Below are 19188 nucleotides of genomic sequence, written 5' to 3' on the forward strand. Positions count from 1 at the left end.
CAATTTCTGTTTCTTTTAATAGCTTTTAGATTGCTCAAACAAGAAAATAACTACATATCATTAATGCCCAATAATAAAGCTTTTTTATGTTCTCAGAATTGTTGTTAACTTTCAGAAGTTTCCAAAATTGTTTTACCAAAGATTTTGTACAATAATAAAATTTCATATGTGTTATATGTTAACTTTTGTTATAGATCATAATTGTACAGATCATAATTGTGCAAGGCATTAAACACTTCACGTCTAAAATTGACAGGAATATAGGGACGTATTCTATTGTTCTCTATGTCACAGTAAATTTTAAGCGTTGGATCAATGTGCAGCGGTTGTAACTGAAGGGAGGTTTGTGGATTTGAGATTAGGTTCTTGAGTTCCTCATCATGCAATTGAGCTTTTGCAATTTCAGAGAAATCTGGGGTAGGGAGGTTGGTATTGTTTACCCGAGACAAGGCATCAGCGACACAATTATCAGTACCAGAGACATATCTGATATCTGTACTAAACTGGGCGATGAAATCCAGATGTCGAAGCTGATGAGGAGAACATGAGTCAGAGTTTTTCCTAAAAGCGAAGGTTAATGGTCGATGATCGGTGAAAATGATGAAGTCGTGTCCTTCCAAGTTGTGCCGGAAGTATTTAACAGCACAGTACACAGCAAGTAGCTCCCTGTCATATGTGCTGTATTTCCTTTCTGCAGTAGTAAGTTTTCTGGAAAAGAATGCCATTGGGGAAAGTCCTTTAGTGGTATGGGCTTGAAGCACTGCTCCTATGGCCGTGTCAGATGCATCTACCATTATAGAGAGCTGATCACTAGGTGAGTGATAAGAAAGTGTGGCTGCATTTGCCAGATCGTGTTTGCATTGCACGAATGCTGCAGATGCAGATTCAGTCCAAGGGACAGCTCGTTGATCTTTTTTTTTTTTTTTTTTTTTTTTTTTTTTTTTTTTTTTTTTTTTTTGCTATTCTTCAGAAACTCATGTAGGCAGGCTTGTGTTTTTGCGGCATTTGGCAGAAAGCGTCGGTATAAATTTAACATTGCTAGAAAACGCTTCAGTTCAGAGATGGTTTTGGGCTGAGGTAGGTCGTTAATTGCTTTGACTCTTTCCGGTAAAGGTTTGACTCCATTCTGGGTGATACGACATCCAAGAAAGGAGACTGAGGGTTGACCAAGTACACATTTGGATGGATTTAGTTTTAATCCATGATCTTTAAGGCGAGTGAAAATCTGACGCTGATGTTGAAAATGTTCTTCCGCATCTGTAGATGCAACCCGGATATCATCAAAATATGGGATGCAGAAATCGAGGCCAGACAGTACTTGGTGTATGAAACGCTGAAATGTTTGGCCAGCATTGCGAAGGCCAAATGGCATATATAAGTACTCAAAGAGACCAAATGGTGTAGTCACTGCGGTCTTGGGAACATCTTCAGCATGCACTGGGATCTGATGATATGCTCTGGCAAGATCGAGGGTAGAAAATATGTTTGTTCCATGAAAAAGATGGGTACAGTCTTGGATATGCAGGACTGGATATCTGTCAGGGACTGTGACGGCATTAAGTCGACGATAATCTCCACAAGGCCGCCAGTCACCATTAGACTTTTTAACCATGTGAAGTGGACTGGCCCATGGACTTTTAGATGGGCGAATGGTTCCCTGTGCTAGCATGAATTCAAATTCTTTGCGAGCAGCTTTTAGCATCTCTGGAGAAAGACGACGAGGCTTGGAAAATACAGGTGGGCCATGTGTTTCAATGTGATGATACACTTCTGGTTGATGAGTATGCTGCGCTGATTTGGATGGGTTTAAAATGTCAGGGAATTCTGCTAATAACCGATGAAACCGTGTGCTGCCCGATACAACACTTATGTTGGTAGGTACGTTCGATATGTGAGAAGCTTGGCCCTGTGATGTCAGCTGGGTTGTAGCATCAATTAAGCAATTATTCTTGACATCCACTAGAAGGTGGAAATGTGTCAAGAAGTCGACACCAATAATTGCTTGAGTTACATCCGCAATAATAAAAGGCCAGTTGAAAGTCCGGCGCAAGTTTAAATCAAGTGTCAATAGTTTGGTGCCGTAGGTTGCAATTTGGGTACCATTGGCTGCATACAGTACAAGTTTATTAAGTTGGTGAGCATTTGTTTTAGTTCTCTGGAGCACTGATATGTCAGCTCCAGTATCTACTAGAAAACATAACTGAGTTGAACGATCAGCCAGTACTATTCTGTCGATGTGGCGGACATTCTGTTGGCCAGCAGAAGACCGCCCATTTAGTTTCCTGCTTGTTCAAAAGTGCATGGAGGGGCACACTTGCGAGCTTGAGCTCCAAAATTCATATGATAAAAACATATGCCACTTGTGGGTTCTTTGTACTGCGTTCGAGTATTAAGACGAGATGGACTCCTGCTTCGGGCACGAAATTTATTACGTGGGCCCTGATTTGATCGATTGTATCTCCGTGAAGCATGAAGACTTGTAGAGAGTTCAGATACGTTTTTGGTCAATTCAGCCACTTTTTGTTCGAGGGGTGAACTGGAAGGTGCAGCATTAGCAGCACTGACATAATCTGGAGTAACAAGTTCATTAATTTTGTCAGCCACTGCTGCTAAACGGGTTAGATCTTCATTGGAAGCAGCGAGAATTATTTGGAGGGAGACGCGAAAGCCATAGTGACTTCAACAAGTCGTCACTAAAATGGCTTCCTGCCAGATCACCCATTCGTGACAGCAAGTATGAAGGTCGCTGATCTCCAAGTTCAAGTCCTTGTAGTAAAGTACGTATTTTTGAAGATTCACTTTCTGAATAGATTTCAATGAGCCGCTGTTTCAGTTTGGAGTATTTATCACAATCAGGTGATTTGAGAATTAAGTCATGCACTGAATTCAGAATATCAGACTCAATTGCTGCAACTACATGGTTGAATTTTGTGGAATCCTCACTAATGCGAGCGATAGAAAATTGTGCTTCGATCTGAGCGAACCACAATGAAGGATCCAGAAAGGCGGTGGCTTTACCGCAACGCGTGTGATTTGTGGCTCTGGTGGAATATCGTCGGGCATACTGATAGATAATATTCACTTTAATTAATAAACACTTAACAGCACAAATATTGTAGCATGAGGATACACTATTGATATTTTAACCATACAGAAAAAATTTACGTAACGATACACACACAAATAAGACAGGGTCAGCAATTACACACACAAATAATATTTTACCGAAATGCATTTGAAAAGAAACCCCTATTTGAGAAAAAAAATGATGCGTTCATTTTGTATCGCGTACGCACAAAATCACCACTTCACACTGCTAAGGCACTTTCGAAGGAAAAAAGGAAATCACTCAGTAGCACATGGGAAAAAAATTCACTACTTTCGAACACTGAGGGGAAGAATTTTCCCGTAGTACGCTGCAGAAAAATTACTGATGTAGCACATTTAGCGAAAATCACTATTGTATCACACTTGTCACAAAAGTTGAATGATCGAAGAATTATTGCACGACTGGCGAAGTCAGCGGAACGGAACAGATCACATTGATGATTTGCTGAAGCTCCTTGCGATGATATGCACGACTTTGAAAAAAACACAAGCAATATATATCAATACTTCTAGAAATAATTGAAGGGGTACGTTGTAGCATACGTTTAATGTCCATATTCGTTGTTATTTTTAGTCAGTTCTTCAGAATGCCTTGGATGCACGTGGCTTAGGGTCGTTGAAATTCCATTGTCAGTAGCGTGCTCAGTCAAAAGGTCACCACTTTTGGTGGTCGTATGCTTAATGCATGATATAATTAAAGAAAATAAGAGTAGACAATTTCCTATAACAAAAGAATATATTAAGTACTAAATTACAATTTAAATTACATTGCAGAGATCAACACAGAGCTCGGAACACAGTTCATGCTACCGTCGCGTACAGTTGTCTCACGAGAAGTCTGAGTGAGTAATGACGTCGCTTTGCTGCTCCGATTAAGAACTGGATTTTACACATGGCGCCATCTCATGAATAGAAGTTGAAGTATCTGTCGGAACGCCACATATATGTATATATGTGCTATTTCATCACTGTGTGCTAACATAAGTTGCCAATAACAATTATTAAATGCAGTGGTTTGTGAAATGGGCAGAAGTTTTGATTTTACTGCTTACTTATTTATAATTATTGATCATTTTTAACAGTTACAGTGAAATCATTAGGTCAACCACTTCCTGAAAATGAGTAATGTTTCTAAGATCATAAATCAAACTTCACAGAATTCGTTTTTAAATATTAAACTTTAAATATCTCTATAAGATGATGGATTCCATGAAAGATAAGAGCCATGGATGCCCTTCTTGCAGAGATTTCACTGTGTAGATATTTAGTTATTGCTATTTCATTACTCATTATTTGCTTCTGCTCTCTCACATAAACTATATGCATGATGCTTAAAAGATTTTCAGAAATATGTTTAATAAAAATTTATAATTTTAATCCAATAGTATATATTATTAAATTTTTTCACATTTCAGAAATGTTTAATATGGAATTTTTATTTACTTTCTCAAGGGGGGAAAAGAAAACTTAACATCATGATGTGTTAATGAAATAAACATCCTGAATTTTTTATTCATACATAATTTGTCAATGCATGATCTCAATGCAAGTTCTCAGATCATCTTTATGGAAATTTTTAACTTTTTTTAAAATAAAAATTCTTGTTTTAATGTAATGAATCTCATTGCTAATGTTGGAAATAAAGATAAAATTGTACCTAACAGATGGGAGATTTCACTGATATGAAGTTATGGCATTAAAAAATTATTCCTGTTAGCATAGAGCTTCTGATAATAGTATTCAGACTTACTAATACTATTTCTAATATCTAATAGTTTGAAAAGACAATAGAACTTAGAAATTCAATTAGACAATAGAAATTCAAAATTTGTGATAATTTAAATTTAGATATCTCTTTCCCTGATGAGTTGTTTTAAAAATGGATACTAACTTTTCTTCATAAATCAAACATAACTTTGATAATTCAAAATTTGTGATAATTTAAATTTCTCTTTCCCACATAGCACAGAAACATCCTTGGGATATCCCAAGGATGTTGCTCGCGGGATATGCGCACATCCTCAGGACATCCCGGAATATCCCGCGAACCTCCTAAACTCCTCCTCCCGAGTGCTTAATGTCACATCCCGGGATATCCTCAGGACATCCTAACCAAGTCCCATCGACAGCGTGCGGGATGTTATTAGGATATGAACTCCTACTTACTACATCCTCAGGACATCCCACAAAACTCCTAAGTACATCCCATTATATCCTAAAAACATCCTATCTATGTCCCATCGACAGCGTATGGGATGTTATTAGGATTTAAAGTCCTACTTACTACATCCTCAGGCCATCCCGTAATATCCCAATTTCCTCCTGAGCGCTTAATGTCACATCCCAGTATATCCTTAGGACATCCTATCTACGTCCCACCGACAGCGTATGGGATGTTATCAGGATTTGAAACACTAGTTACAATATCCCTTTAACCTCTTAAATACATACTCTCAACTGCTTAGTGTCACATCCCAGTATATATACAGAGGAAAATTACAGTGAAAGTATGTGAAGGTGTGATGATCTAAAACCTACTTTTTTTACAAAGATAGTCTCAAATCCTTCTATTATGGTTACTATGGAAAAATCAGAAATGTTGAAAATATTTATACAACTTATTTTGTTTTTAAATCTGAATTTGTGAATATATTAAAACTGAGCAAGGAAATTAAAGTGAATTATTAATACAAAATATTAAAACTGAAAATTTTGCTTTTATTTTTAAGATATTAAAAATCTTTTGATCATTTTTAAACATCCAATAGCCCCCAAATTGAATTATTCATAATTAAATTATTTTATAAAATCAGTTTCTAATTTCAGTTAATTTGTATTAAAAATTGAATAATAAAATTAGCCATTTAATAATCTTTACATAAATGAATCATCTTTCTTTAAAACATGTAAGGAATTTATAGTGTTTTGGTGACATTGTTGGGAAATTGTTAAAAGGAATAAATTGTACTTTTAAAACTAAATCAATTCCTAGCCTCAGAATAAATAAATATGTTTTCATAACATGAGAATGCTGCAGGCTTTTTTATATATTTAATATTTAGTTGTAAAAATCTGACATTATGTTAACAATTCTTTATATCATTCAAAAGGTAACTCAAGAAGCTCTTCTAAAATTCTATCTTTCTGCTCACACAATTAAAAAAAAAAATCTGAAAGGCCTCAGATTTTAGCAGTCACTCAAAGAGGCTAAAAGTTTATGAATGCATAGATTATCAATACAGATGGGGCAGTGGAAATAGCAAAACATTTTATAAGATACCAGAAAGTTATATATCTTCTATATATTTGAAAAATGAAGAAATATATCATGTAATTATGTTAATTACCAGAAACCAGAAAAGTTATATATCTTCTATATATTTGAAAAATGAAGAAATATATCATGTAATTATGTAAAATATTAAAATGTTTTCAATTAGATATATCATGAATTAAATGCATTTTAAATCAATCAGATTAAAAATTAAAAAAAGCATTGTTAAGAACTGTGTGTAATGCTTTTAAATAGCTTGGCTTGTTAGTCAATAATATATTAGATTTTAAAGGTAAATTTGTTAAATTTTGCCAAATGGCAAGACTTGAATGAAAAGCGAAACAAGTTTATGACTGACGATATGAAGTCACATTTCAAAACTAATAGCCCTTTTAGATTAAAAAAAAAAAGTTCTGAATATAATTTGCAATGGTTCATTGGTATTATTTTATGCAAAATTCAGTAAAATGAAATTTACCCATTGAAATCAGCACCAAATTAAACTTTGTAAATTCTAGCGCATGTTAAAGGTTGTCTCATCCAGAATTTTATTACTAACCATTCATTTCAGAGCAAAATAAAAAAGTAATTGCCATTTATATGACAATCAATATCAAAAATTTAAATCTGCATTTTACGCAACATAGAAAAACTTCAAAAGATCTACTGTTTACCATGCAATTAAGGCATTTTATTCTGCAATAAACTCTACCAATTATTAATTCCATTAAGTATATTCAGTTTACTCTTTCTGCTCAATATATGCTATGTAAAATTTTCCATAAATTTATTAATTCATTTTATTTTGAGGTGAGCTTTTATTCAACTCTCAATGTCAACGAGAATGTTTAGTTCATTTTTTATTCGGTCTCAAAAGAGAAATCAAAATACGTGGATTTATGTACGTGTATTTATGAATCAAAATACATGAGAAATCACAGTGAGAAAAGCACTGCTACCTTAAACTGTGATTATATATAACAAATGCAGTGAATTATAGTTAAAAAATAGTGAAAATATTTATATTTCTGAACTATTTCATATCTAACATTTTTAGTTTCGTATATGTGGCAAAAAAGTTCTTACTTTTTTACGTACACCAATTTTTTGAAATATCTGCAAATTTTTGTATCTTCAAGGAAAGCTTATTCTTTCACCCTTAGTATATAAGTAATGGTAATTTATTAGATAAAATTACTTAATGGGGAATACAGAAAAATATCTAACCACTTACCTTTGTGACTTCATCTGCAGAGAGACTAAAAACGTAGTTCAGCTAAATCTGCTATAATAAATGTTTATAATAATGCTAAATTATGCAATATCTATTAATATGACAAATTTTTGTAAAGCTATTTATTTGGATGAAAAATAAACACATTCAGAAATTTATGGCACTATATTATGATTAACAGAGGAAAAACACTTTTCAAAATTCAAAATAGTTTTTATTAATCAAATTTATCACATTTTATTTGAATTCATGAAAAACAATCTTATATCCATGTATTCTTATGTAGTATATAAGAACTCTTGATAAATTGGATCTCTGTCATTGCCTTTCACAGCACCTACAATAAAAAAAACACTCACAATTACTATATGTGAATATAATTCATAATTAAATTTAAACAAATGACTATTAGAATGCAAATTAAAGGAAGCATTTAAAATATTTTAACATTTAGTACCTATAAACAGAATAGCAATTATTTGATTTTTCGATTATAGTAAAATAAACATGGGGGATGCCTTTTAAAATTTTTTATGTCAGAAAATAAACTCAAACCACCAGCTGAACATATGAGCAGTTTTATCAATCAGCCACTGGTAGGTAACCTGGATACTGAATCAACATATAAAGTTGCCAAGATAAAGAGAGAAACAAAATTATGATAATCACATCTTACCTATTCATAAAACTATTTTAAATTTAATGTGTAGGCAAGTCCAAAAATAGTGAGAATGAATTTATTTTGCAACACAAAGTAAAGTCTTGCAGGAGCAAAAAAAACTTGTCTCATGAGATTGGCAAGTAAAACAATTAAATGCATCTGGTAACATTTATCTGACAACACATAAGTAATTGTTAGCTACATGCAGAAAATAAAATCTGATCAGGGGCGTAGCTAGAGGGGGGCATCTGTCCCCAGGCACAGAATCCAAGGGGCGCCAAATTGATGTTAGAACATTTTAGAATTAAATGTTTTCCATCCTTGGCAAGCAGTAGGGGGCACGAAATCTTCAGTTGTCCCTGAGTGCTGAAAACCCTAGCTATGACTCTGAATCTGATCATGTTAATGCAATTTTAAACTTTTGAACTTAACCGCAGAAATTTACCAAAGAAGTACTTGTAACAGTAGTAAATGAAGATGTGGCTAATCTTTACTGTATGGTACACCTTGGTTTCTGTCTGAAAAAAAATCGCAAAGTGGTATTGGTTGTTTGTGAAATGTGGAAGCCCATTGCGTCAAATAAGATTTTCGGTAACCCTAATGTTGATAATGTTGGCGAAAGTAGCCTTTGGAAGAAAAAAAAAAAAAAAAACTTTTTTTTTGTCAATAAAAAGGAGTTATTTCTGCAAATATTGCCAACGTGTTGTGATAAATTTAGTTTTGGGCTACTTTTTTTAATAGTAAACCTTTTGTACGGTCCCAGGTTTTTGGTTCTTACCATTCTTTTCAATTGCTGTGTTTGGTTGCACGGAAGTGGTATGGTCTTGTATTTTGAACATGCTATTTATTATTTTGGTGTGGGTACCATCGTTTGAGTATGTCTGAGGTGACTAAGAGACGAAAAATTTGCATAACATAAGCCTAAACATATGCATGTGAAAAAAAGGTATGTTAAAAAAATGACGTTTCATTTATTTTTTTGTCTCTGTGTTTTAATTTTTGTTAGAAGATTTGTTGTTTAATGTTTTTATGTTAGGAAATATGTATTTTTGGTAACTTATTTCTCTCTGTTTGTGTATTTTTGGTTGTCTGTGTGTTAAGAGAGTGGCGAATTTTTTCTGGTAACTGATATTTTTAACTTTCTGATTTTCTTAAAGTGAAAATAGATCAATGTGTACATGGACAAAGTTAAGGCAGTGCACAATGCCCAGTTTGTGCAGTTCTCTGTTTTAATAGGTCAATGTGTACATATACACAGAATTTGTCTATGTCTTTGACTTCTTATTTTGGTTTTGTGTAGCGGCCACCTTGAAATTGGTGCCGATCCTCTCAGGTGACGATCTTGATATAAAAAAAAGAAACGATTCGCCAAGGGTTACAGTAGAGTAAATTTTTACCAAAGATGTTCTACCATAATCACCATTTCAGTGGTTTAAACACTAGTGGGGCAGTATGCAGAGATGAAGATTTAAGTTTTGTTTACACAGCATGGTGGTTTAGGCACTCCAGTCATTACAGTGAACAAAATTATAATAAACATAGCCACAATAATTGTCTATAAATATTGATGTATAACACTGCATTAACTAATATATTTCTTATGCTAGTATATACAGAATCCTAAATCGATGGGAAAATCAGAAGACTGTGCATGCATTTTCCTTTAACTGAAACATGGATTTGACCATACAAATCTCAGTCTTACGAGACATGCCACACTATGCAGATAGACAGTAAAAAGTGCTTGTGTTGTTTTTATTTGTTAGAGGCATGAAATAAATATACTTCTAGATTTTAATTTTTTCTTTTCTTGTTTTACATTTGGATTACCTATCAAAAAGTAAGGAATTTTGATATCATTACAATATCGGAGTTAAAATAACCATTATTGGACATGTTAAAGTAATGAAAATTTTAAATTAGGTTAAAAAGTAACCCTTAATGTGGCATATTTTTGAATTAAACTCTATTGACATTAAAAACAACAAAACGTCCCTCTTTATTAAGGACTTTAATTAACTAATTTTAAATACGGAGCTATGAATGAATTTTTTCCCTTGCATGTTATAATAACTGAAACAAAATTACTCTGATACAGTCAAAATTCCTAAATGCAAGTACATAAAATTTACTTTAGCAATTTAAAAAGATGAGACACACTGAACACATGAATAAATTTCTATCAAAGAATAATTTATTAAATTCGGCCCGTTCCATAGTAAACTTTAACCATTAGATTACATTATTAAACCGTGTTATCAGTTTGAAAAGCAAGTCATATGCCAGATCTTGGATGTAAAAGAAATACACAAAATAATATACAGGTTATTGAAAAATGATGTATACCAATGTTTATAGATATGATTAAATGTAACAGAAAATTTACTGTCACAACCACATTTTTAAATGAAATGTATTATTTTAACATTTTACAATATTTAAGGTATGGCATTAAATGCAACATTATGTGCCTGGACATAAGTTAGTAAATTAAAAAAAAATAATAATAATCAAAGAATGAATGTCATGAAAAATTTCAAAAACAAGCAGAATTTAATTTAGACACTTATGACACTTATGATACCTTTAGACACTTATGATAAATAAATTTGAGAATTCTTCACCCAAAATTAAATTATAATTAACTAAAACCAGTTTGATTGACCTTCTACAAAATCCTTCAGCTGCAATTTTTTCTAGCTTGAAAACCAAATTTTTCTCCACATGGTAATAACATCTTAACCAGTTCAAATTCCTGCAGAAAGTTTGATAACACAGTAATAGAATTAATAGAATAGAAAAATTAACACAAAAGTATAGAACATCATTTAAACTTAACATTATTACAAATTTTGGTGCTTTCTGACTATCTGCAAAGCTGTGAAAATTGGCAAAATGGTTAGTTTATGGTTCATATCTACTGCTCTGTTCACAAGTAGTAATTCAAATAAGCACTTTATAAGAAACAAGAAATTTTAGGATGCACACACACAAAAATATATATATTGGGTCAATATTCACATATTTTTCATCCAATGGAATACTATTCAGAAATAAAGATTAAATATAAAGCATGTAAATACATGTGTGTGGTATGCATATTCATAGTTTGCTATTATCGTGTGCATACTCTTGCTGTTTTAGCATAAGTTGAAGCTGTGAGGGCAGATGATAAGAAAATATCAGAATTTTTCATGTATAAGAAAAGATTGCCCTGACTGCATGAGTGCAGATAGCACTGACATTTACATAGCGCATTAGAAATATATAGTAATATATGTATAATAAAAAGATGATTGCATATTATTAATTCATTTTTTTAAATGCCAAACTTTAACAATTCTTTCACATATAATTAAACAGAATTCTTTCACATGAACATCTAAAACCCATTCTTAACTAAAGAATAAATAATAAAACCATGTAAATTTCTTATCAAGCCCATCATTTCCGAAATGTCTACTTCTGAAAGTTCCCAGCATTTCTCAATGTATTATTAAATTACTAAACTAAGCATCAATGATCGTCATGTTCGCTAATGTGGCAATATCTTTTACACTTCTTTGTTACCACAAGTAACAAGTAGGCTTCAATAAATCTTTAACTGTTACATGCTACTTTTGTCTAAAATTTGTACAAATAATAAAATTAAATGAGCTCTTTATAATATGCTCAAAGAAATAATTTTGTATGAAAATTTGTATGTTATATATTGGCTTGATTAATGATTCAGGAAATAATTCGGGTTTTCAAAGTGCTTCCAATAATTCAAATTTCAGCTTGTGTCAAAATAAAATCTATAACACAAAGATAAGCAAATTTTCTTATGAACAATGCATTTTAACATTATTCAATCACTGGCAATCACACAGTACTGATTGCTTCAATAAACATTACTGTAACTGTGTTATTTAGAAGACTGTAATGTTTTAATTACGAGGGCCATCCAGGAAGTAGATTACGTTTCCGTCTGTGTCCGCTAGGGGCGGGGCTAGCGCGGCCATCTTGGGGTCAGAGCGTTGCGCAGCTCAGTCTGCATCTAGCCGTGCTAGTGAGAGGTTCGTGCTGTGCTCCGTTCAGATACTGTGACGGTTTGAAATGTCTGCGTTAATTGAAAATCCCGCGAGCTGCGAGGTGCGCTCAGTAATAAGGTTTCTGACTGCAAAAAACTGTAAACCGATAGAAATCTATCGGCAGCTTCGTGAAGTGTATGGGGACAACATTATCACTGAAGGTGGAGTGCGTCAGTGGGTCATAAGATTTCAAAATGGCCGAACCAATGTTCACGACGAAGATCGAAGTGGGAGACCCAGCATAGTGACCGCCGAACTTCTCGAAAAAGTCGATGCTAAAGTCCGTGAAAATCGAAATTTCACAATAACGGAACTTTCTTTGAGTTTTCCACAAATTTCGCGAAGTTTGTTGCACGAAATCATCAGCGAAAAGCTTGTTTACCACAAGTTTTGTGCAAGATGGAAGGCAAGAAGAGGTAACGAAGTGGTTGAAGGCGCAGGCGGCCGAATTTTTCGACGAAGGAATTTCCAAGCTCGTACATCGCTACGATAAATGCCATAATTTGTATGGTGACTATGTAGAAAAGTAGTATTTGAGTGTGGCTTTCATCTGTATATAATAAAATTTGTTTCCTATACTTTGTTTATTTTTTTATTCCAAAACGTAATCTACTTTCTGGATAGCCCTCGTATTTCCTTAATTAAAACATTACAGTCTCTTCCTCCTTCTAACACAACACCACCTAGAACTAACTCAAGGCCACGGCGCGCAGTTCGTGACGTCACTGCAGTAGGGATACTTTCGTCCTCGCCAACTTTAAGGGTGCCTTCTTAAATATCCATTTGACAGGCTTATTTAAAAACTGAAATTTTTATATTTAATTCTCATCGTTTATAAATCTGGAAAATACCTTGCTTTCATTAGAATGTGAAGAACCGAGATTTTTATTTTTAGAATGTTTTCGATACGAATAACTAGAATTTTTAATTCCGTTAAAAGTTATTACTGATGTTACTAAATTTAATCGCTGAGAAACTCTTGTTAACGAAAGAAACTTCACACTTAATGAATCGGAATTTTATTTGTACGCAATAATTAAACAGAAAGACAATTTAAGACATGAAGGCAGGATATAGATCCTAAAAAATTGAGATAAATTCTAACTGATTTAAATTATGAAGCTAATTTACCTGGAATCATGTAGCAACATAAAATCATTAGTTGAAAACAAATATAATTAATCAGAGATGTTTATTGGTCAAAGGTCGTATTAATTATACTTACAACAATTTATGCCTTGACTAATAAACATCTTTGATAAGTATAAGTAATATATCTTATTTTTGACATATGTTGCCGAATAATAATAAATACTCATGTTTGAAACAAATAACGCTAAGCTTGCAACGATTTAAATAAGTTTTTATAATTATTTGAGACATTAGGTGCACAGAGAGAATTGCATATTATTTTGCATTTTAAATGGCAAATATCAAATCTCTGATAGAGGTCTGATATAGATCTAAATAGCTAACCTCTGATCTTTACAGGGAAATTTTATAACATGGTTTAGCAGTATTGTGTGGAAGGCAAGTGTAACAAATCCTAAACTGGGATATTAAACACAACAAATGAAAAACACTATCATTGCATTATTACTGCCGAATAAAATTACTAACATATAAATGCCCTTAGGATGCACTAAATTATACATTACAATTCGAAACAATTTATACAGAAATACTTTAGATAATATGTATATGCTTATTTTCAATCAGTCAACTAAAAAGAGGAAGGATAGAGGAAAAGAAGAAAATCATCGAAATTGTCTTTGCAGTCAATTCAGAATTATTCAAAACTGTCTGTAAACGGGGAACGATAAATATTGCTTTTTTTTATCACAGACTGCATTTCATCAAATAAAAATGTATGGCATAATATTTCATAAAGACTACATTTCTATCTTTAGAAAGAATTTAAATTGTAGTCTTTATGAAATATCATGCCATACATTTTTATTTCCATACGTATGTATATGCATGCGTATAAATGTATGACAATATATTCGATTTCTTTGGAAAAAAAAATTGCTTCGACATACTGCTATACAAAATATACAATTAGCTACCAAAGATGAGCATAACCTTTGAATTGTCCGAGGGTGAGGAGCCAAAATACACCCAGAACTCCTTAAAAATTTATAAGCATGGGGTGAAATTGTACATAAAATACTGAATAGTATCATACTCTCTGGAGAATACCGTAAGTTTTCTTTGGATGTATTAATTAATGTTAATTGCTCCCTAATGAATTGTATGGCTTTCTGCTTATTTTCATCGTATTGTTCTTCAATATTTTCTAAAGTTTCACAAACAGAATTTATTCTTAAATTCTGCACATCACTTTTAAATTCATACGACAACAAAGCGTTTAAAATAGAAATTACCTCATCTACATTGCCAACAGATGCTGGCAAAGTTAAATTATTAAATTTTTTAAGTTCAGTTTTCCCAATGTAAACTGAAAGTTCAAGTTTTTCGTTTATTAATGCTGAAATATTTATTTCAGGGCACGGTGTTAGCTCAATAATTAAAAAGATAGCTTCCCGTGCTCTTTTAATACAGTTCCACAAGCCAGGTAGCTTTTCTTTTCCCATCTTATCTAAAAATTCAGAAAAAGAAGAAAAGGATTTTTCTTTTTCATTCGTCTGAAACTGGGATATACTTTCAGTTACAGCCCACTGAAGGTTTTTATTTTCTAGCCTTTTACGACATTCATCTGGGCTTTCTCTCACGATAAATTCCCTTGAAATATATTTTGGGCAGTTTGGGAAAATACTAGGAATCGCACAACGTTTTAATTTGTACCTCGATAAGGGAGCAGTCACCTTCCTTCCAGTCCTTTCATCAACGAATTCTGTACATTTTGAAATGTCCTCAGGGTGAAAATGAAGGGCACAAACCTATCAGCAAGAATTTGTATACATTAAGTTTTTCGGCTTTAAACTGAGCATACATTATTAAATTTCATTAAATTTGTAGCATAAGATAATACAGGTTAGGTTATTTTAATTATGGCAAAGCCTCGAGGGCTATCTGCCTAAGGGGAGGGATGCCTTCATGGAGGACTTTCTAAGGGAAACTGGCTCGTATATACGTTACACATGGGGAAAACACCCATGCAGTCAGCCCGTTGCAGCAGGCCACTAAAATAATATAAGTTAATGTTTATTCACGACTAATAGAAAGAAAATCCTACTTATCTGTTAATTGTATAAAGTGAAACAGGTACTAGTTTTGAAGAATAATGTCTAATTAGATAGAAAAATCTTTTGTCAAATAAAGTGTTGCATAAATTTAATTATTTACTTACAAAAAATACGAAACACTTGTATGCAAAGATTGTTATAATCGGATTTAATTATCTAAACTAGAATTAAATACAAGATTTTGTAAAACTTCATATTTAATGATTTATGTTATATTAAGTGAATTTTAAGAATATCAGGCATGAACTCACAAAAATTTAAATAGCGTATTTTTTCGCATTAACAGCAGAAACAAAATTGGTATTAGTTACAGAGATATTATCAAGATTTTTCAAGGTCTTCGGATTTTAATAAATACGCTGTTCCTGTGACAAATGTATCGAGATGTTTAAATGCAAGCATTTTGCAACATACAAAATGTATTTACAATTTTGAATATTTATTAATCCTACATTTAATTGAACTATAGATTGAACGATTAGCATGATGATAAACAGTACTATCTGCTATAAATTAAATTAATAGTATGATTAAATCATCATACTTATATAATCACTATTAGACTTACAATAAGATTAAATATGTTTACTTTCTATAAATGTATGTACTCGCTTTAGTTTATGATAATTATAACATACTTAACACAGGAGCACTTTTTAAAGCACAGATAAGTATAAACTTATTCATTAAAAAAAAAAAAAAAAACGCAACTTACCTTCGAAAATTTTGTTGGCTTGAAATTACTTCTATGAATCGCCTTTATCCATTTATTTAAGAATTCTTTCTCTTTCGGAAAAGAGAAAACCTGTACTTTTGGACCATTTGGATAGTTCCCTTTACAGTTAGGTACACAGCATGTGTAAACCATATCAAAAATTTGAAAAACAAATAATAAAGTGGAATACTTATAATATAGAAATATCTGAAAAAAGAAAGAAAATGTCGACTGTTCTTATGGACGATTTCTGACCAAGTGACCGTCAAAACTCCGGAAAACCACCCACCACAGTCCTGGGTGGGGAGAGTTAAATGAAATACAATCCCTACTAACACTGACGTCACACATAATCCTGAGAAACGCGCCGTGGCCTTCAGTTAGTTCTAGGAGGTGTTGTCTAACACCAAAAGAAAACCCAGATAAGAAATATAAAAATATCAGTAAAAATAAATTATAATTTTTTTATTTAATTGAACTATAGATTGAACGATTAGCATGATGATAAACAGTACTATCTGCTATAAATTAAATTAATAGTATGATTAAATCATCATACTTATATAATCACTATTAGACTTACAATAAGATTAAATATGTTTACTTTCTATAAATGTATGTACTCGCTTTAGTTTATGATAATTATAACATACTTAACACAGGAGCACTTTTTAAAGCACAGATAAGTATAAACTTATTCATTAAAAAAAAAAAAAAAACGCAACTTACCTTCGAAAATTTTGTTGGCTTGAAATTACTTCTATGAATCGCCTTTATCCATTTATTTAAGAATTCTTTCTCTTTCGGAAAAGAGAAAACCTGTACTTTTGGACCATTTGGATAGTTCCCTTTACAGTTAGGTACACAGCATGTGTAAACCATATCAAAAATTTGAAAAACAAATAATAAAGTGGAATACTTATAATATAGAAATATCTGAAAAAAGAAAGAAAATGTCGACTGTTCTTATGGACGATTTCTGACCAAGTGACCGTCAAAACTCCGGAAAACCACCCACCACAGTCCTGGGTGGGGAGAGTTAAATGAAATACAATCCCTACTAACACTGACGTCACACATAATCCTGAGAAACGCGCCGTGGCCTTCAGTTAGTTCTAGGAGGTGTTGTCTAACACCAAAAGAAAACCCAGATAAGAAATATAAAAATATCAGTAAAAATAAATTATAATTTTTTTATTTAATTGAACTATAGATTGAACGATTAGCATGATGATAAACAGTACTATCTGCTATAAATTAAATTAATAGTATGATTAAATCATCATACTTATATAATCACTATTAGACTTACAATAAGATTAAATATGTTTACTTTCTATAAATGTATGTACTCGCTTTAGTTTATGATAATTATAACATACTTAACACAGGAGCACTTTTTAAAGCACAGATAAGTATAAACTTATTCATTAAAAAAAAAAAAAAAACGCAACTTACCTTCGAAAATTTTGTTGGCTTGAAATTACTTCTATGAATCGCCTTTATCCATTTATTTAAGAATTCTTTCTCTTTCGGAAAAGAGAAAACCTGTACTTTTGGACCATTTGGATAGTTCCCTTTACAGTTAGGTACACAGCATGTGTAAACCATATCAAAAATTTGAAAAACAAATAATAAAGTGGAATACTTATAATATAGAAATATCTGAAAAAAGAAAGAAAATGTCGACTGTTCTTATGGACGATTTCTGACCAAGTGACCGTCAAAACTCCGGAAATCCACCCACCACAGTCCTGGGTGGGGAGAGTTAAATGAAATACAATCCCTACTAACACTGACGTCACACATAATCCTGAGAAACGCGCCGTGGCCTTCAGTTAGTTCTAGGAGGTGTTGTCTAACACCAAAAGAAAACCCAGATAAGAAATATAAAAATATCAGTAAAAATAAATTATATTATTGAATGACACTTTAATTACACTTATGCATATATTATTTTATTATAAATTATTTCAAAATCAAAGAAGAGAAGGGGGAGAAACTTTAATATTGACATTTCTAAAATGATATAAACATTAATCATTTAGTACAGTTTTCAGGCAAAAAAAATTCATTTTTCTGGATAGCATTTATATTTCCATCTCACTTTCAATGAAACATAAAGAGAAATGCATATAATTTAAACACCAGTTTATTTTATTTATCAGACAGATTATGTCAACTCGAAAAAACCTATCAGTAAAATTCGGTAGTAATAATTCTGAATGTTAGGCAACTTGCAAGATTCAACAAAAATTATATATAAAATATTCAACATATACACATCTATGCACATACTTACGAACACAGGTTCATACATTTCCGATTCTGGTCCCAATAACAGAACAGTACCCCCCAAAAAAAACTTGAATTACAAACTAGATTAAGATAATGTTTCAACCATACATATTTTGGACAAAACAATGCAAACTCTTATTTTTATACAATTGTTCAAACTATTTAACATAAATTTATTGCTGCAATAAAATAATAAGCAATCTGATCACACATATTATTTTGAAACTGAATGCATAAACTAGACTAAAAAAAATTCAATCATAAACATTTGGATAGCAGGGCAAATTAGATATTTGAAAAGACAGCCAGCCATTGAGATTACAGCTGGAGCAAACCGCATGTATTCGTTACTGAGTAACGGGTACATCGGTTGACTCGAAGTACCGATTCGGTACTCACAAATTCATTTCGTTACTCGCATCTCTTCGTTACTCGCATCTGTCATACGATGCGGTTTGTTCGAGTACGAATGATGCGGTTTCTATGCGAATACGAATGATGCGGTTGCTGTTCGAATACGAATGATACGGTTGCGTCACAATGCGCTCATATTTTTCATAGATAATTTTGAATTTTTTTCGGCATCGGGCAAACTCTTGTTTACATTATGTGTTTT

General features: G+C 32.4%; 1 protein-coding gene across 1 annotated transcript; it reads right to left on the minus strand.

The window, feature by feature from the left end:
- Positions 1–7808: 7808 nt before the first annotated feature.
- Positions 7809–18924, minus strand: LOC146999377 (THAP domain-containing protein 1-like). The gene is made up of 4 exons (XM_085822733.1): positions 16275–18924; positions 15159–15253; positions 10943–11032; positions 7809–7953 (listed from the first exon to the last, which is right to left on the minus strand). The coding sequence occupies exons 1-4, from the start codon at positions 16425–16427 to the stop codon at positions 7935–7937; spliced, it is 357 nt and encodes a 118-aa protein (XP_085678859.1). The 5' UTR covers positions 16428–18924; the 3' UTR covers positions 7809–7934.
- Between the last annotated feature and the right edge of the window lie 264 nt (positions 18925–19188).

Source organism: Stegodyphus dumicola, chromosome 1, assembly GCF_044657685.1.
Source record: "Stegodyphus dumicola isolate Sdum_Otavi_A_Nest chromosome 1, ASM4465768v1".
NCBI classification, from domain to species: domain Eukaryota; kingdom Metazoa; phylum Arthropoda; class Arachnida; order Araneae; family Eresidae; genus Stegodyphus; species Stegodyphus dumicola.

Coding starts and splice junctions, on each gene's coding strand:
- LOC146999377 (XM_085822733.1), bottom strand. CDS start 16,427: ATGGTTTACACATGCTGTGTACCTAACTGTAAAGGGAACTATCCAAAT. Junction 15,254..16,274: donor AGCCAACAAAATTTTCGAAG/GTAAGTTGCGTT, acceptor TCTTGCTGATAG/GTTTGTGCCCTTCATTTTCA. Junction 11,033..15,158: donor GTGACTGCTCCCTTATCGAG/GTACAAATTAAA, acceptor AACTTTCTGCAG/GAATTTGAACTGGTTAAGAT.